The sequence below is a fragment of the Macaca thibetana genome, chromosome 19, assembly GCF_024542745.1.
Source record: "Macaca thibetana thibetana isolate TM-01 chromosome 19, ASM2454274v1, whole genome shotgun sequence".
Lineage (NCBI taxonomy): Eukaryota > Metazoa > Chordata > Mammalia > Primates > Cercopithecidae > Macaca > Macaca thibetana.
This window is the reverse complement of record NC_065596.1, coordinates 10,992,055-11,012,037: the sequence shown is the minus strand read 5'-3', so window position 1 is coordinate 11,012,037 and position 19,983 is coordinate 10,992,055. Positions and strand designations below refer to the sequence as shown.

The following is a 19,983-nucleotide window of genomic DNA, read 5'->3' as shown; positions in this document are numbered from 1 at the left end:
ACTGGAGAGTCTGGCATTGGGGCATAGCAAATGAGAGAAAAAGGAGATTAGAAACATGGAAGAAGGATTGCTGAGAGGTGGGGAAAATCCTGCTTGGGCCTAGGAATCTTGGAATTCTAGTATGGACAATCAATGAGACCTTGTGATTGTGTTCTCCTTGGCTTATATATTGGAGCAACCGTGATTGAGCTGATCTTTCAGAAGAATGGGTTAACAATGTAGACACCAAAAATAACAGAGATCAAGGGAGCTGAGAGACTTGGCAAGGAAGAGCAGAATATTAACACTTAGGCAGCACCTACTGTGTGCCACACGCTATTCTCAGCACTGGGTCAGAGAAGCCCAAATATGGCCACCCACATAAGTCCATCCATCTATCCACTCTTCCATATGTAAACACATGTAGTGATTACTAAGTGTCAGGCACCATTCTAAACATTAGATATATTAAATCATCTAATCCTCCCAGATAGGAGCTATTACGATCCCCATCGGGACAGACTGCGAAACTGAAGCACAGAACATTTAAGTGACTTGCCCAATGTCACGCAGTCAGTGACTAGCAAAGCTGGGATTTGAACCCTAGCCACCTAGCTTCAGAATCCATGCTCTCAACTCAACCATGCTGCTTCTCTACAACCATATCAATTGCCAGTGTCTAAACCACAGGTTCTAACTTTCAGAATACAAGAAGGACCAAGAGCTAACTGGTTGACCCAGCCTCTTAGAGAAAATGATAAGTAAACTGCGAAATGGCTTAGCTCCTACCATAAACGTTGATGAATCTCAGCTGATTCTAAGTGAAGCTAGATTTCCAAGTACACAGACTAAAATTAACACCTTGAATTCATTCTTTCAAAATAATTGATTCCTTACAGCAGCATTGTTCATAACAGCAAACAAATGAACAATCCCCCACCCCAAATTGGAAACATCTCAAATGCCCATCACCCAGGAAAATGAATGAATAAATTATTTGAATTATCACAGAATGAAATATTATATAGCAGAGAAAAGCAAAAGACCAACACTTAACGCTCAACAACAGAGACGAATCTTAAAAATATACAGTTGGGGGTCGGGCACAGTGGCTCATGCCTGTAATCCCAGCACTTTGGGAAGCCAAGGCAGGCAGATCACGTGAGGTCAGGAGTTCAAGACCAGTCTGGCCAATATGGCGAAACCCTGTCTCTACTAAAAATACAAAAATTAGCTGGGCATGGTGGCAGGTGCCTGTAATCCCAGCTACTGGGGAGGCTGAGGCAGGAGAATCACTTGAACCCAGGAGGCAGAGGTAGCAGCAAGCCAAGATCGTGCCATTGCACTCCAGCCTGGGCAACAAGAACAAAACTCCGTCTCAAGAAATATATATACATATACAGTTGAGTGGGGGAAAAAGAGTGCAAGTCCCAAAAGATGAAAGAGCTCAGAAGCAAGGAAGGTTAAATTTATATTGTTAAAGCTGGGTACGGTGATGCATACCTATAGTTCCAGCTTCTTGGGAGGCTAAGGCAGGAGGATCGCTTGAGCCTAGGAGGTTGAGACTGTAGTGAGCCATGATCATGCCACTGCAGTCCAGCCTGGGTGACAGAGTGAGACTCTGACTCTAAATAAATAAATAAATAAATACAATTCATTGAGTTGGCTACTTTACAGGATGATTATACATGCCATGTGCTTTCTGGGTACAGAATCTTTTAATCTGCTTACAATTCCTTGGACATAGGACTACTATCCCCATTTTACAGAGGAAAAGACTGAGACTCCACAACTGTGAGCTGGAGCTGAGATTTGCAGCCAGGGTGGCCTGTTCCCAAGCTCTATATGCTTCCCCCTCCATCCAATATCACCTTCCCTCCTCTTTTCCTCCTTACAGCCTCCACTCCTTGTGTATTAATCAAACAGACACATTCCTATGCAGACGCCACAGCACGCCACAAACACATTTCATTGCAGTGATGGCCAGCATAGCCCTCCCACCCACACACACCATGCCCATCATTCTCAATAAAGAAGATCATAAAGATCATGGAGATAAAAGAACATGACAGACTCTGGAAGATCAGAATCCATGTAACCCCACTGCAGGCCAAGTTTTAAGTCTGCCCCAGAGTCTCACTGAAGACAAATCCATCCACTTTTACAAAAAGGTAACAACATCCAGACTTCGCCCTCCTGCAAATGCTGCCTGTATGAAAATACTTTAAAAATCAGTTTAAAATTACATATATTTTTTTACACATAGGCCTAAAATGAGAACAGAACTTAACAGCGTGAATATTATTTACTGGCAAGTGGGTGACTAAGTTGGGTTTCCCTCATGACTCCAGACAGGGGACTCCTGAATACTGTTATTTGGGGGCTGGGGGTGGGAGGCTGCTCATTTCTAACTGCAGGTGCAGCCTGAGCAACAGGCACCTTCAAGGAAGCCTCACGGCTGCTCCCAGTCTGAACGGCAGATAAAGCCATGTCTGACCGAAGCGAGATGTCAAAACTTGATCCGGACTTAACTCAGGCATTTCCCTTCATAGCTGGAATCTCTCTTGTATTAGCTGCCTTAAAGACGGCTTCTAAAAGCTGCATTCATTCCAATAAAGAGTCTTGGCTTTTCAGAGGGAATAAGTAACTGACTCTCTCCCTTTCTTGGTCAATGGCACCATCTCTTGCACCACTCTTCTCTCTCAGGTGTTAAGAACTCACCATTAGGGGGATCAGCGTCCCAGTTCGCCCAGGACTGTGAGTTTCTGGAGATGCTAAACCCAGGATAGTCCCAGGCAACCCTGGCTGAAGGGTCCCCCCACTCAGCTAAGAACTGAGGCCCAGTGGTTTTTGAAACCCAAGTTGCTGTGCCCTCCCTCGCCAGGAATGTTCCTTGTTTTTCCTATTTTTTTAGGGAGTAAGGAGAAGGAAGACCAAAGTTTGGAAGGGGAGGGGAGGTACCTAAATTCTAACCCAAAAGTTGAGCGAAGTTCTTCTGTCGAGTTTGCAGTGGACACCTGGGGTGGCCATGCTGGGCTGGACTCTCGACCGGCCCCAAAGGAAGAGACAGGGTGTGGAAGAGGTGAAAAGGGAAGCTAATTATATACTTTAAAACTCCCTCACCTTGTCACCCACAGAGGGAGGGAGGGACCAAAGGAGGAAAGAGAATTAATTTTATCTTAGACCCAAGGGAATAGAAAAATGGGTCAAGTGGCCATGAATTTTTTTTTCCTCTGAAAGCTTCCAGAGAGAACGGAGAATGCAAAATGTCCAAAGGTGGCTTTAAAGAGTGCCACACTCAGGTTAATCAATGCACACTGGCCAGTTGGTGGTGGTGGGGGGGGAGGGGTGGCGCTTCCCTCGCATTCCTACCCAGAAAGCCTCATTTCTAGCCAAAGTTTCCAAAAAAAAGAACACTGGAAACAAAATGACTCCCTGGTATTACGGCTCTTGCATTTTGGGGTTTTTCTCTATGCTGGAGACTGTGCTGGCCATTTTTCACGCATGACCCCATTTAATCTCCTGAGAGCCCTCCAAGGGAGATGCTACTAGAAGGAATATCCTCATCATGCATGTCAAGAAACTGAGGCTCTGGTGCCCAAGATAACATGGCTGGTGAATAATATGAACCTAGGCCAGTCTGACCCAGAGTCTGGAGTGTTTTCCCTCTCCTCTCTGCCCTCTTTCAGGGCAGGCACCATCCGGCCCTTTTCTCAGGAGCTGAGCTGGCATTCTCGGAAATGCGTTACTGCACGGCTCTTAGGCTCTGATCATCTCTGGATGGTGTCCACCTTCCCGGCGGTGCTTTTTATTGCTGAGAAAGTGTATGTGTGTGCTTGCTACTGGGGGGAAACAGGGAGGGGGTAACACAAACCCTACGCACCCAACAGATACCTCCCACTCCAAGTCCCCGAAAAAAGACTTCATTCTCAAGGGGCCACTGCATCCAATCTACTCAAGCACTAACATTTCAGAAACCTCCACTGGTCTGACCATCTCATGGACAGTCTCTCAAACCCCTGCACCTAAAACCCACCAAAATCCTAAAACGTTGGCACAAGGGTAGATCAGATGTTGTACGATTTAGTTAATGGATGAAGACAGGCACTTTTTCTCATTCACTCAGCAAACGTTTATGGGGTGCCTGCTTTGTCCCGCACACTGGGGTTGCAGTGGTGAAGAACAGGGTAAAGATCATGGGTCTCACAGCCTCAGAGCTTGACTTTTTCCTGGGAAATGGTAGAACTACCAGGGAGGGGTGGAACCCCATCCAAGAGACCCCCTTCTCTCTCTCTCTCTAGTGCAGGCACATAGCTTTGAATGACATCCTTAATCTTTCTTATTTCTCTGACTGGGATTTAACACTACTACTTCCACTCCTTTCCATAGATCCCCATCCCTAATCCTAAGCCATCGAGGCCAGATATGCTTTGGAGTTCAGAACCCAGGGCTTTTAGAGGCATCGCAAAGTCGGGAATGTAAAATGGTACAACCACTTAGGAAAACAGTTTGAGAGCCTTTTATAAAATTAAACATACACCTACCACACAACTCAGCAATCTCACTCCTGGGTTAATTTACCCAAGAGAAATGAAATGTATGAAATGAAATGTTCCCACTAAAACCCGTACGCCAATGTTTATAGCAGCTCTATTCATAATCATCGAAACTGGAAGCATCCCAATGTCCTTCGGCTGGGAAGCAAACTCTGGTCCATCCATATCATGGAATCCTGCTCAACACCAAAAAGGAAGGCGCTACTGTCACAGGCAACAGCATGAATGAATCTCAAAGTCTGAGTAAAAGAAGCCACACTCAAAAGGCTACATACTGTGAGATTCTATTTCTACGACCTTCGGTAAAAGGCAAAGCTGTAGGGATGGAGAACAGATCAGAGCTTGAAGGGGCTGGGGAAGTGGGGTGCTGACTCAAGCGGGACACTGTGGGGGTTGACAAAACTGTTCCATATCTTGATTTGGGTGGTGGCTACAACTACATCCATTTGTCAAAACTTGCAGACCAGTATGTCAAAAGGGTGAATTTTGCTACAAATAAATTATACCTCAATAAACTTTTTTTTTTTTTTTTTTTTGAGACAGAGTCTCACTCTATTGACCAGGCTGGAGTGCAATGGTGCGATCTTGGCTCACTGCAACCTCTGTCTCCCAGGTTCAAGCGATTCTCCTGCCTCAGCCTCCTGAGTAGCTGGGATTATAGACGCACACCACCACGCCTGGCTAATTTTTATATTTTTAGTAGAGACAGGGTTTCACCATGTTGGCCAGGCTGGTCTCAAACTCCTGACCTCCTGATCCACTGGCCTCAGCCTCCCAAAGGGCTGGGATTATAGGCGTGAACCATCAGACCTGGCCCCTATAAACCTGATTTTTAAGGAAAAGAAAAATGATAACAAAATGTCTCTATGATCTAACCTGGATACTCCAATCCTAGCCCATGAACTTGCTGCATGGGGAATCCTAGAAGCTAAGTTAGAAAAGTGGAATCCCAGACCCCACCCAAACCCCGCTGGACCAGAAACATCCCGTTAACAAGACGATCTCCATGCATCTGAAAGTTTGACAGGACTACAATGCAGACCTAACAGTCAGGAGCTGAAGCAGCACCTCATCATCAAGCACATCTAACATTTCTCCTGCAAAACATACTCAAATGCACACCAAGTGGAATGAATGAAAACTGTAAATTAAGACTTCAAACTGAAGTCAGTTCAGGTTAGGTTTTATCTCTATATGAGTTTGTCTTTTGGTTTTTGGAGCTTTTGGGATTGGAGAATTGTGGATGAGAAATTGCACCCTTTTTGAAAATCTCCCAGTGGAAAAACCATGCTAAATTTTACTTTGCAGAATTTTGCTCCTCTGGAAATACCAGCCAAGCCGGTCTAGTGCAAAGATCATGCAAGTGACACCATCCTGCCCCCTACAACAGTACCTTCTAGAACATTCTATCTCTCAGGACAGACCAAGAGTCTGATAACCTGCTCCCATGTATCCCAGCACTTCTCATGCAGAAAGTTTCTCTTTAGAGAGCTTTTCTTTAAAAAAAAAAAAAAAAAAAAGAGAGAGAGAGAGGAGTGCCAATCAGCCAATGTCCACAGATGTCAAAGTGATGTCACCTGATGTCAATGTGACTTTAGGTGTCTTGTTAAGATTTCTGCAAACCGGATGAAAAGCTGGAATTCTACGTGTAATTCAGGAGACTGTGCGTGATAAAACACAGACCTGCTTCCAGTGTTCCTGCAATGGCCTGAGTTTCTACATCATATTCAGTGGCAGATTTGGTGGCACACGGAGGGCTGGAAAGATGACATTCACCTTGGCACCTGGTAGAAGGAGTGAGTGGCATTAAGTGCAGAGGGAACTCTAAGAAGGTTGACAGATGCTCCTTTTTGAGTTGACAGATCTGAGCTCTTCAGCAATCATCAGAGACCCTCATGGCCCTATTTGAATCACAATTCCAATCAATGAAAACATGAAACCAAGGTATGTGGTCAAGACGGCTTGCTGCCTGGCATGAGAAAAACACAGTAACGTAAATCTGAACATCAAAGACTTCCATTTGAGTTTTCTCACTTAGGAAAAGGGGAAAAATGAAATAAATGAGGATTCTTAATTCTCATTGATGGCTTCAAGTTTGACCCACTGAGGGATGAAAGAGGAAGCAATCATAGTGACAAATTGCCCTGAGTGTGGAGAAAGCAAGATTGCATCCTTCACCAGTGTACCATGCCGGAATTTGCATTCGGAAGTACCACTCTTAGGCCCTGTGAGCATATAGCCAAGTTTGTGGATCATTCACTCACTTCTCTTCCACAAGACAGGGAGGAACCTGCTTTCCATATCGACCTGCAACCCTTAGTCAACACCATTTCCAAATACGCATCTCACGACACACGCATCAAAAAAGTAGCAGGGATGATTTCACTCCTATCCAAGAGAACTGTGGAAAAAAAATAATAAAAGACACAAGAATGCTCCCAATGACACAAACAGAAAAGACACAAATGCCCATCAACAGTAGAATGGATAGACTGTGGCAGAGTCACACACACGGATGTGAGCGAAAGAAGACAGCGGCAAAAGAACGTACTGTGTGACTCCATTTACATGATGTTTCAAACACGCAAAATGAATCTTAGAAGTCAGGTGAGCAGTACCCTTGTTGGGGAAGCGACTAGGAGGCGGTATGGGGAAGGGGACTTCCAGGGCACTGATCAGGACCTGGCTGCTGGATGCGTGGGTGTGTTCATTTTGTAAAAATCTACGAATCTGAATATATGTACTTGCCTGTACGTATATTACTTTATTCTGGAAGTTCAGAATAAGTACCTACACACATTTTTTTTTTTTTCACTCTCAGGATATGCTTAAACATCTTTTTTCATGGTAGAAATATTTGGATAAAAAAGTGAAATGTTCTGCCCTGGTATCGTGACTCTGACATTCCACATGGTGTTTCTCTTTACACTGGCCTGAATTCTTTTATTCACTACCTCCCCCTCCAGGTCTCTGTCCATCCCCTCTCATCTCCAGTCCTCCCACCCACCCCCGCCACCGCCCTCCGCTCCATCCAGGACAGAGAAAGCTCAGTCCTGGACGCCCCAGCTCGATGACAGATTGTGGGGTGGGCAGTTTTCCCTTCCAGAGTAGGGCTGTATAATGTGTTTGTTACCTCAGGCCAAAGAGAACAAAAACAGTGTGCAGAGAACAAAATGCACAAACTCATCATAAGAGCAAGAAAGCCCTGGGCGAGCTGGCCAAAGAACAGATGAAGCGGCAAGCAAAACTCGCAATTCACCTGCCTCCCTCTCCCACGATTCCCCCTTCCGGGGGCCGCTGCAATCCCCTGCTCCCCCTACAGCCCTCCAATCTGCAGGATTCAGGCTGGACAGAGGTAAGCTGAGGACACAGCAGAAGGGCTCCCCACCTCCTTCCTTTCCTCTTAGAAGTCTCCAAATCCAGGCTCCAGAAGGCGATCTAAAGCCATTTTCAATGAGGAAACCTGTGAGCCCAGCAAAGCCCTCTCACTCGTGCAGCTAACTGGGTGTGCATGCATGAATACCCTGCCCTCCTGCAAGGCACTCCCACCCCTCACTCTGTTGATGGCCAGAGCAATCACACCACCCCTGAGCACTTCAGTGGGCCTGGGATGGGGAGGAATTGCCAATCTTAAGAACCAGGCTCTTCAACCAGGCTGAAACTTAGGAAGCAAAGACCTGGCCCCTGCCTTGGGCACCAACGGAGATGGCATCGTAGTTAGAGGTATGCTTCCCTCAAAAGCGCCTCTGCTGAACTTCTTAATTTTCCCCACCCTCAAAGTAGACCACTCACACACTCCAAAACCTCAGTGCCCTCTGTTGCAATCCCAGCACCCAGGGTCCAAGAGCCAGGCTCAAATTTGAACTCCCCTGAAGTGAGTCCCCCTACCACCCGCCATGCCCCTCAAACAGCAACCCCCGGGGACCACACAGGGCCCAGCCCCGTTGAGTCCGTAACTGCAAAAACACACACAAAAGGGATGGGGGACTCATCCCTGAGCCCCAGGGATCCATTCAGCCCGTTCATTTTTACACGGAGGGCAGTGGGTTGGAACCGAACGGAGAAGCGGCACATCTGGGCATGGCATGGTGGCCAGCGAGCCTGGGCAGCAGGGTGTGTCCCCCCTCCTGGAATCTGGGTCATGCTTAGATAACTGCTAGAAAGCCCGACTAATTACCCACCCTTGCCTGCCTACATCTCAATAGATGTTAAGCCCTCCTCAAGGTTTATTTCAAGCAGGCAGGGATTTAAAGAAACACAGAAGATCTGCATTTTGATAGCATCTCCACAGACGAAAATGTGGACTTCACCTTTTTCCTCTGGATCTTTGATTTAAAAAAAAAAAAAAATTTAAAGGCATTTACCTACCTAAGATGTCCACATGGGTGTTGATTCTCCTGGTGTTCCCTCTCGGCTACTTGGGGTAGGAAAAGCTGGACATGGTGGTCTAGAATGGACCCACCACCTCATTTGCTCTTGCTCTGTCTTTCTTATTGAAAGTGTCCAGACCAGGTCTCCCCAGGCCAGGGGCCCAGATAAAGCAAATGGGCTCTCTTTCTCTACACCCCCAAAGATGATGAGCTTCCCCAATCAGCTGTGAAAGGCAATGGGACCTACACACATGAGGGAGACATAAGCGGCCCCCAGCCCATCACTACCCGCTCCAGATCGGACCAGCGGCCCACCCTGGGGTATTCACTCCGGCCAGCGCTGGCTTCTCAGTGTGAAGGCCACATGGACTCCCTCTTGCTCTTAGCCCTGGGAGCCCCCAAGCGCCCTGCCCTAAAAGTGCGGCGGCCCCCACCTTGGGGAAAGCAGGAGCGGAGAGGCTGTCCAGCTTCCCCTGCGTGGACTCCAGTGAGGGACGGCCAAGAAAACCCAACCAAGGCCCCCATAGTTCCCCTGCCCTGGCCAGAAGCGCCCAGGCCCGAGCCCGCTCCAAGCTCATTCCGTAGAACTCCGAACCCTCCGGACCTGGCTCGAAAGGCCCCTGCACGACCCCAGGCCCCAGATCTCATTCCAGAGTCGGTCCACTCTCCGCTGCCCCCCGCGAGTCCCCCACAAACCCATTCCCAAGCCTCCAGGATAGCTCAACCCAGCTCGAGGTGGAGAGATTCTTTCACACTCCTCCCGGGGCCCCCTCTCCCAGCCCCTGGAAGACCCCCTCCTCCTCCCCACCTCCCATCAACCCCCGGGTCTCTCTCAGCCTGGAAGAGGGGAGGCGGAAGGAGGAGGGGGAGGCGCAGCCGCTGCCGGGGTTCGGGCAAAAGGATATGGCCATTCGGTGATCTTTTTGGCGTATTTTCTCACCACGTTGTCTTCGCTGAAGAGGAAGAGAGACCGGTTAACCGTGAGGCAGTTCTGTCGGACGGGGATGGGGTTGTAGAGTGCCATGGTCCGCGCTCTCTGCGCCATTGACTGCTTGTACATCCTTTGCGCCCCGGGCTGCCCGCCCTGCCGGCTGCCCCCGGCTCCTCGCCCGCCTCCGGCGCCCACGACCACCCCGGCGGCTGCCCCGGAGCCTCCTCCCCCGTAGCGGGCCGGCATCTCGTCTCCGAAGCGGGCCATTCTGCAAAGAGCAAAGGGCTCCGGGTTACGCTGCGGCGAACGATGCGGAAGACGCCGCCGCCGCCGCCGCCGCTGATGCTGAGGCTGCCGGGGCTGGGAGCGCGGCGGCTGGAGCTACGACTGCGGAGACGCTCCACGGCCCAGCCCATCGGGCGGCGGCGGCTCGGCGCCTCGGGTCGGGGGCTCAGAAGGCGGCTGCCCGGGCCGAGCCGGGGATAGCAGCTCGGGACATCTTCCTGGCTGACCCCGGAGAAGGAGGGGCGGGAGGAGGGTGCGGGGGCGGGGCGCGGGGGCCCGGGGAGGAGGGGGGAGGGGAGAGAGAAGCGAGGCAAAAAATAACCGAGGAAGGAATCCAGGCAATCCCCAGTCCACCCACTCCGGAAAAAAAAAAAAAAAAAAAAGACAGTTAAAAAAAAAAAAAAACACCCAACGCACACCCCCTTTAAGAAGCGAACGGTTTGCAAAGGACGCCCCCCCGGGACGCAGTGGAAGCTTCAAATTCCTCCGAGGTCCAGGTCAGGCTGGCATCTTGCAAAAGGAGTGCGCTCGGCCCATTAAAAAAAAAAATATATATATATATATTTATTTAAAAATAAAGAAAGAAAAAACCCAGGTCTTTGCTGGGTGGGGAGGGCAGCAAAAAAAAAAAAATTAAAAAAAAAAAAAAAATTAACTCCCCTTCTGTTTTGCTGGAGTTCCTAGACCTTAAAAATGCTGAAAGATCGGTAGCTCCAAAAATAAAATAAAATAAAAATAAAGAAGATGAAAGGGAAGGGTAAGAGGGGGGAGGGGGAGTAAGACGCTCCAGAGGATTCCTAAGGAGTCTTCACACCGCAGGGTCCAGGTTTAAGAAAAAAAAAAAAATTCTTCCTGAATCACCAGCGGCTGCCTCTTCTGCTCCCGGAGGAAGTGTGTGTGTGTGTGTGTGCGCACAGCGTTTCGCTCAATGGTGCCTCATCTTGGGGTTAAATTGCAGCAGTGAAATCCTGAAAATTCCCAACAGGGGGAAAAGAGAGAGAGAGGTATGCGCCCTCCGCTTAGCCACTCAATCGCTGCCCCTGGATGCTGCAATGCCCCTCCACCCTCCAAATCCCTCCACCTCCTCCTTCTCTAGGTTTTGCTAAAATAAGACTGGTGTGGAGGGTTGCGGGTAGAAGAAGGTAAAGAGGGAAGAAAAAAAAAATGGGCGCAAAGGTCTGAACCACTGGCCAGCAAGCGGAAAAGGGGAGCAGTTGATGAGTTTAACAGCAGAAGGACCCACCCAGAGTGTCGACACATGAGGGCCCGCGACCAATCGTGGAGGCGCGGGGGGACCGGGCTCAGCGGAGTTTGTGGGGGAGAGAGGGGAGCGCCGCATGCTTGGGAGGCAGGAAGGGGGAATTGGGGTGCTTCCTCCTCCCCTGGGAGGAAAGCCTGTTTTCCACCCGGTTCCATTTCGGTTGCAGACAACCGGACGCTCCCCAGCATCTTGCAAGGAGAAGGCAGGATGGAGGCAGGAAAAAAAACTTAAAAGACAGAAAAGAGAAGGGGATTTGTGTCTAGAGGTGCGATTCGTCAGTCTCTAAACAAATTTGCTCTGGTTAGCAAAAGACCATTTTTGAAAGCGGAGAGAGTGGTTTGGGGTTACTTCTGTGAACGTTTCAAATCACAGAGACTCCTGCAAGTTGGAATTAAGGGTTTATTCTACCTTGGAGACCCCAGAGGTGACAAGTCTGAACTCCTGGGAGGAAATAATTAATCAGGTCCTAGTTGGCTGGATAGGGGTTCTGGGTAGTATAGTTTGCTTGGTACCTCACGTGTCTCCAGAACCACTGTGATTAGTTCCCATTCTGCTTTTTCATGTGGTGAAATTCAATAAGCACACAGAAAAATGCATAAAACATAAAGGTAACGGGGTTAAGAAATTAAACTGAAATGAACACTCATGAAACCAAGTCTAGGGGTAGAAATGGAACATCACCACCTCTGCAGAACCCCCTTCTCCAACACGCTTACACAGCCCCTTATTCTAGCAATAATTTCTACCTGACTTTATGGTATTCATATCTTCCTTTAAAAATAAAAAAAGTTTGACTACCTTATTATGCATTCCTAACCAATACAATTTTACTTTGCTTCTTTTGGGCTTTTATATAAATGGAATAATCATATAGTATGTATTCTACAGTTTCTTGTTTCTTTGCTTCAACATTATGTCTTTAAGATTCATCTGGCAGGGCACGGTGTCTACATCTGTAATCCCAGCACTTTGGGAGGCAGAGGCATATGAGGATTGCTTGATGCCAGGGGTTTGAAACAAGCCTGGGCAATATAACAAGACCCTGTCTCTCCAAAAGCCTTTTTAAAAATAAAAATTAACCATCCATGGTGATGGGAACCTGTAGACCCAGCTACTTAGGAGGCTGAGATGGGAAGATCCCTTGAGTCCAGGAGATCTGAGGTTGCAGTGAACCAAGATCAAACCGCTGCCCTCCAGGCTGGGCAACAAAGTGAGACTCTGTCAAACATACACACACACACACACACACACACACACACACACACACACACAAAAGATTCATACATCCTAATCTGTTAGAAAAATTCACCTGTTTGTTGTCACACGTGGCTGTGAGTTATTCACTTTCACTGCTGTATAGTATTTCATCGAGAGAATATGCCACTATTTGTTTATCCATCATCTTGTTGATGGGAATCTGTTTTGGTTTTTTTTTTTCCAGTTGGGGCTATTAAACATTACTGCCTCAAATACCTTTGGTGCAGATAAGAATGCATGTCTCTAGGAATAGCCTTAGGTGTGGAATTTCTGGATCCACAGGGTATTCATGTCTTCGAGCTTATAAGATGTCACCAAACTGTCTTCCAAATTGAACGTACCAAGAAACATTGAATTTTCATGGAGCTTGTATAGGCAGAAAGGCGAAACAGAGAGGAAGGGGGAAAGGATGAAAAAGGCAAATATTCTTTCAAGCCTTAGCTAGTTGAATCCTAGTTAATTCCCTTCCCCCCTCGCCCCCACACGCACACATATCAGTATTCAGGTTCTTTTGGAACACTCTGGAAAGATGATATGTCTTTATATAAAGTCCCTGTTCTGTGCCAATGCACCAACTTTTACACATTGCCCCATAACACTTACAAGATTTTCTAACTTGTCAAGATATGGATGAAATGATTAAACCAAGAGTGACTGGAATTGCAAGGAGATAGAATTGTGTGGGATTCAGGGAGAAGGAGGGGCTGTGAAGGTGCTCACCAAATATCAGTGGTTTTTGTACTTCACATTGCTTCAGATATCAAAGGTGAACAGCAACTAATATGAAACAAGAGGCAAGCCCACGTGCTCAGATGTTAAGAGCCAGTCATACGAGAGGGCTGCACTGTCCGAGTTGAACTTACAACTTGTTTTGATGGACCTCTCTGAGAAGATTATTCAGTTTTAGAGCAGGAGCACTACCTGCATAGATCTGTGAAGACCCCAGAGTTTTTCAGGAAAGAGTGACAGCTCCCTGATGGAGTTCCTGCCCGGGTAAAGTTTCCACTGAGTCTTCGCAGCAGCCCCATGGAAGAGATGCAAACACTGAGGGTGAGAGAGACTTAAAAACTTTCCCAAGGTCACTAATGTGGAGCTGAAACCATTTCGGACTCTTGCATTCTGTTGGACAGAGAGGAATTTGGTACAACCATTTTGGAAAACTGTTGGCCGGGTGCGGTGGCTCACATCTGTAATCCTAGTATTTTGGGGGGCAGAGGAAGGAGGATCACTGGAGCCCAGGAGTTTGACAGCAGCCTGGGCAACATAGTGAGACCCTGCCTCTACAGAAGGAAGGAAGGAAGGAAGGAAGAAAGGAAGGAAGGAAGGAAGGAAGGAGGGAGGGAGGGAGGGAGGGAGGGAAGGGGAGGGAGGGGGGAAGGAGGGGGGGAAAGAGGGAGGGGGGAGGGAGGGGGAGGAAGGGGGGAAGGAGGGAGGGGTAAGGAGGGAGGGGGGAAGGAGGGAAGGGGAAGGGAGGGGGGAGGGAAAAAGAAAGAAAGAAAGAAAGAAAGAGAGAAAGAAAGAAAGGAAAGAAATATATTAGTTGAGCATGGTGGTGCATGCCTGTAGTCCCAGCTACTGAGGAGGCCAAAGTGGGAGGATTGTGTGAGGTCAGGAGGTTAGGCTGCAATGAGCCAAGATCATACACACCAGTCTGGGAGACAGCCAAGTCTCAAAAAACAAACAACAACAACAACAACAACAAAACCCACATAAAAAGAAAACCTTTTTGGTCATTTCCATCAACATGGCCATTTGAACATCCTATGACCCAACAATGTCACTCCTGGGTATATTTCCAGGAGGAATGAGGATATATGGATATATGCACTAGAATGTGCGGCACTATTCATACTTGCTAAAAGTTGGAAATTTCCCAAATACCATAATGGATAAATACACTGTAGAACATGGAGCTTTATGCAGCAATAAGAAAGGACAATATGGAGCTACACACGGGTGCATGGACGAATTTTATAAACTCCATACTGAACCAAAGAAGCCAGACACAGAGTAGAACATGGTGTATAATTCCTGTTATATAAAGTTTTTTTTAAAAATGGTGCGCACCTGCAGTCCCAGCTATCCTGATTCCCAGCTACTCTGGAGGCCAAGGCAAGGAGGATGGCTTGAGCCCAGGAATTCGAGGCTTGCAGTGAGCTACGTGATCTGTGCTCCAGCCTGGGTGACAGAGCGAGACCCAATCTCTTCTTTTTAAAAAATTAAATAAATAAATAAATAATAACATTCAAAAATGGGCAACACTGATCGCCTTTAGAAGTCAAAGGAGTAGTCACTTTGAGGGTAAAGGGATACCTTCTGGAAGCATCTCCGTCTGGGTGACAGTGGCATGGGTGTGCTCACTTTGTAAGTTTTGTTCATTTTGTACCTTTTCACTGAGCTACACGCGATTGATGTGTGCAGTTTTGTGTGTGCTGCAAACTTTCATAAAAAATATTTGTAGGCTGGGCATGGTGGCTGAAGCCTATAATCCCAGCACTTTGGGAGGCCAAGGTGAGCGGATCACCTGAGACCAGGAGTTCGAGACCAGCCTGGCCAACATGGTAAAACCCTGACTCAACTAAAAATACAAAAATTAGCCGAGCGTGGTGGTGCATGCCTGTAATCCCAGCTACTCGGGAGGCTGAGGCAAGAGAATCGCTGGAATCTGGGAGGCGGAGGTTGCAGTGAGCTGAGATCATACCACTGCACTCCAGCCTGGGAGACAGAGCGAGACTCCATCTCAAAAACAAACAAACAAACAAACAAATTCATGATGCTCCTGAAATACAGCCCACGCAGCACCACTTGTCATGGTGATTTGTGATCATTCTCTCTGCACACTTTGACCATGAAGCCCCTATACAACAAAATCAGGCATCTTTACTGGAGGACAAAGAACAGTCCTCCAGGATGCCCCCAAACCGTGCCTAGACAGCAGAGAAGCGGCTGCGTGCAGAACTGCCTGCAAAGTGTTGTAAACATTCATATTCCTGAGCCATCCCCCACTCTCTCTTATTTATTCAGCATTTCCCTGGGGTATAGCCAGTGTTGGCGACCACGGCTCTGGAAGGGGGCAAACTCACCATCTCTTTCTTGGAATTCTCTAGGGTTATCAATGGAGGTGCTGTTGGCATTTTCGGTGCAACATTTGTTGCTCTTTAGGGCTGTTCTGTGCATTGCGGATTGTTTAGCCTTCTTGGCAAATGCCCATTAAATGTCAGTAGCATCCCTAGTCATGTGATAACCAGACATACCCATATACATTTCCAAATGCCTCCTCTCACCTGCCATCAAGGTGACAGAAGAGTCTACACTTTCCTCTCACCAAATGGCACTTCCAAAGTTTGCCTGACTACAAAGTTTGGAATGCTGGGGTTCCCCTCTCCTTCCTAGGAATCTTCTCAAGTCCTTCAACCCCCAATTGCTCAATAACTCTTTTCCAGAAAGAACTCAACTCATTTACTATAAAGTGTGGCAGGGCTCCATGTGCATTATCTTTATAGATTCACTTTGCAGAGATAACATTTCTGTAGCCAAAGGAATGAATCTCTAATACCGGAATCTTACCTATCACCTAGCAAATGGGAATGGATGGGCAAGAAATCATCACAGCCCCCTCAAATGACTACAGTAGGTAGTTCCCAGACCCCCACTAATACAAATTACTAATGTTGACCAGGTAGAGAGATTTAGAATGTTATTAGCATTGCGGACAGAAGCAGTTTAACAGCAGGCAGCCAGAAACCAGCCCCAACCATTGGTTCTAATCTTTAACACCTCTACCAGCTGGAGGTTTAATTTATCAATCAGCAGCAGCATTACCATACCGGCTTTGAGAATGTTATTCAATTGAACAGGGCTAGCATCTTTGAAATAAATGCCCCAAATAAATAACGGCAAATCGCATTCATCTGACTGCTAAAACAATTATCAGCAAATCTAGTCACGTTGAGTTGCAAAAATGGATCGGCCAAAAGACATTTGGTCTCTGCCTTCTGGTCCGGATACCCGTGGGGAATGAGTATCAAGATCTTTGGGAGGTGGAGGATAAAAATGACAAAGCCAAATTTGATCATCCAGATGTCTGCAGGTCATGATGTAGGCACCCAAGAGTGAATTCAGAGATGGAATGTGGCTGTCACTTTGGGCATGACATTGCACAGTAGCATGTGCCCTGCAAGCTTCCAAAAGCGAATGAGGCAAAGACTAATTCTGGACATAGACCTGGGTTCAAATCCTAGCTCTTGAAATTCTTAGTAGTGTGCATTTGGAAAGGTGCTTCCCCTCTCTCGACTTCAGCTTCCTCAATAACATGAAGACAAGACTCCTTCCCCTACAGATTCCTGTAGGGATGAATTAAGATCAAGCAGAGGCCAGGTGTGGTGGCTCATGACCATAATCCCGGCACTTTGGGAGGCTGAGGTGGGTGCATCGCTTGAGCCTAGGAGTTTGAGACCAGCCTGGGCAGCATGGTGAAACCCCATATCTACTAAAAAATACAAAAATTATCCGGGCATGGTAGCACATGCCTGTAGTCCCAGCTACTCAGCTACTCAGGAGGCTGAGGTGGGAGGATCACCTGAGCCTGGAAGGTTGAGGCTGCAGTGAGCTGTGATCATGTCACTGCATTCTAGCCTAGGTGATGGGGTGAGACCCTGTCTCAAAAAGAAAATAAACAAACAAAAATCAAGCAGATAAGCCCTCAGCATAATGACTAGCATACATATTATTTCTTTATTTTTTTTTTGAGACGGAGTCTTGCTCTGTCGCCCAGGCTAGAGTGCAGTGGCGGGATCTCGGCTCACTGCAAGCTCCGCCTCCCAGGTTTACGCCATTCCCTGCCTCAGCCTTCTGAGTAGCTGGGACTACAGGCGCCGGCCACCACGCCCAGCTAATTTTTTTTGTATTTTTAGTAGAGACGGGGTTTCACCGTGTTAGCCAGGATGGTCTCGATCTCCTGACCTCATGATCCGCCCGCCTCAGCCTCCCAAAGTGCTGGGATTACAGGCGTGAGCCACCGCGCCCGGCCTGCATACATATTATATAAGCAGTCAAGAATTAGTGGTAAGTAGATTTTTTAAAAATCACCAGAGTCAATCTTCCAGACCTGAAATCTGTGAATATCACTGACCAAGACTGATTAAATATTACATTATTTTTCATTTCTTAAATAAACATTTTATTTTGGCATAATTTTAGATTTACAGAAAGTTTGAAAACATAGTGCCAGAGAGTTAACATTATACCCTTCACCCAGCTTCCTCTAATATTAACTTTTTTTTTTTTTTTTGAGACAGGCTCTCACTCTGTTGTAGAGACTGGAGTGCAGTGGCACAATCACGGCTCACTGCAGTCTCGACCTTCTGGGTTCAAGCGATCTTCCCACTTCAGCCTCCTGAGTAGCTGAGTAGCTGAGACTACAGGCATGTGCTACCATGCCCCGATAATTTTTGTATTTTTAGTGGATATGGGGTTTCACTATATTGCCCAGGCTGGTCTAGAACTTCTGGGCTCAAGCAATGCACCCACCTCGCCCTCCCAAAGTGCCGGGATTATGGTCATGAACCATCATACCTGGCCTCTGCTTGATCTTAATTCATGCCTACAGCAATCTGTAGGGTAAGAAGGCTTGTATTCATCCCTAGTAGCTGAGACCACAGGCACAAAACACCACATCAAACTAATTTTTAAATTTTTTGTAGAGACAGGGTCTCACTCTGTTGTCCAGGCTGGTCTCAAACTCCTGGGCTCAAGCAGTCGTTCCACCTTGGCCTCCCAAAGTGTTGGGATTACAGGTGGGAGCCACTGTGCCCAGCCTCATTCTGTCTCCTGAGTCTCCTCTGATCTGTTTCTTTGTTCCTCACAACCTTAATAATGTCTAGGAGCACTGATCAAGTACTTTGTAGAATGTCCCTCACCTTGGGTTTGTCCGTTTTCATGGTTAGACTGGAATAATGGATTTGAAAGAAGACCATTGCACAGGGGTGCAATGCCGTTCTCTTTGCTTCAGATCAGGGTATACGCTAGTTACATGACTTATCATTAGTGATGTTAACTTCGATCCCTTGGTTAAGGTGGTGTCTGCCAGGTTTCTCCACCATCAAGCTACTATTTTTCCCATTCCCTACTCTACCCTCTGGAACAGTCACTAAGACCTACCCACATGAAGTTAAGGAAGAGGGATAACTACCCCCTTCTGGATTGGGGAGTATCTATAAGTATTCTTTAGAATTATTTCATAAGGAGGCCGGGCACAGTAGCTCATGCCTGTAATTCCAGAACTTTGGGAGGCTGAAGCGGGCGGATCACTTGAGCTGAGGAGTTCGAGACCAGCCAGAGCAACATAGTAAAACCCCATCTCTACAAAAAATAACAAAAATGAGCCGGGCATGGTGGCACTCGCCTGTAGTCCCAGCTACTCTGGAGGCTGAGATAGGAGGATTCCTTGAGCCCGGGAGTTCAAGGCTGTAGTGGGCTATGATCTTGCCACTGTACTCCAGCTACAGTGACAGAATAAGACCTTATTTCTCAAAAAGAAAAAAAAAAGTTATATATGTAGGCAATTTGGCAACTACCATAAAAACATACAGGAACTATCAAGGGATAATTAAATTCACAGGTGAAAGTTTGGGGGATAACAGATCATTTACATAGTGTCAGAGTATCTTCCCAAAGACAATTGTTAGTTTGTTTGTGTTTTTTTTTTTTTTTGCTATTTATTTATTTTTTTATTATACTTTAAGTTCTAGGGTACATGTGCACAACGTGCAGGTTTGTTACATATGTATACATGAGCCATTAACTCGTCATTTACATTAGGTATATCTCCTAATGCTATCTCTCCCCTTCCCCACAATAGGACCCGGTGTGTGATGTTCCCCTTCCTGTGTCCAAGTGATCTCATTGTTCAGTTCCCACCTATGAGTGAGAACACGAGGTATTTGGTTTTCTTTTCTTGCGGTAGTTTGCTGAGAATGATGGTTTCCAGCTGCATCCATGTCCCTACAAAGGACACGAACTCATCCTTTTTTATGGCTGCATAGTATTCCATGGTGTATATGTGCCACATTTTCTTAATCCAGTCTGTCACTGATGGACTTCTGGGTTGATTCCAAGTCTTTGCTATTGTGAATAGTGCCGCAATAAACATACATGTGCACGTGTCTTTATAGCAGCATGACTTATAATCCTTTGGGTATATCCCCAGTAATGGGATGGCTGGGTCGAATGGTATTTCCAATTCGAGACAATTGTTAGTTTTAAGGGTCAAAACAGTAACTTGACAGTGGAGGACGCTGGCAGACAAGCAAGTGACTGGCAAATCATGTGCCTCTTAGAATGACG

The 19,983-nt window shown here is 47.0% G+C and overlaps 3 protein-coding genes across 32 annotated transcripts in view; 2 read left to right on the top strand and 1 right to left on the bottom strand.

The window, feature by feature from the left end:
- CACNA1A (calcium voltage-gated channel subunit alpha1 A) overlaps window positions 1–10,180 on the bottom strand; it is a 307,593-nt gene extending 297,413 nt beyond the window's left edge. For 3 of the 6 annotated variants that reach the window (XM_050769980.1, XM_050769977.1, XM_050769978.1), the window contains exon 1: window positions 9,812–10,177. In XM_050769980.1, coding sequence (XP_050625937.1) covers window positions 9,812–10,103 — 292 coding nt within the window. In that variant the 5' untranslated portion in view covers window positions 10,104–10,177. Of the gene's footprint in view, window positions 1–9,811 lie in introns of all 6 variants that reach the window. The other 3 variants (XM_050769982.1, XM_050769981.1, XM_050769983.1) reach the window with 2 other exon arrangements.
- C19H19orf53 (chromosome 19 C19orf53 homolog) overlaps window positions 1–19,983 on the top strand; it is a 542,027-nt gene that overhangs the window by 256,243 nt on the left and 265,801 nt on the right. The window contains exon 1 of one of the 25 annotated variants that reach the window (XM_050770960.1): window positions 19,270–19,273. The exons of the other annotated variants lie outside the window; for them this stretch is intronic. The gene's annotated coding sequence lies outside the window, so the exon portion shown is untranslated. Of the gene's footprint in view, window positions 1–19,269; window positions 19,274–19,983 lie in introns of those variants that run through there. 25 annotated transcript variants of the gene reach the window in all.
- Window positions 1–19,983, top strand: part of YJU2B (YJU2 splicing factor homolog B) — a 595,535-nt gene that overhangs the window by 325,435 nt on the left and 250,117 nt on the right. The gene's annotated exons all lie outside the window — the stretch shown is intronic.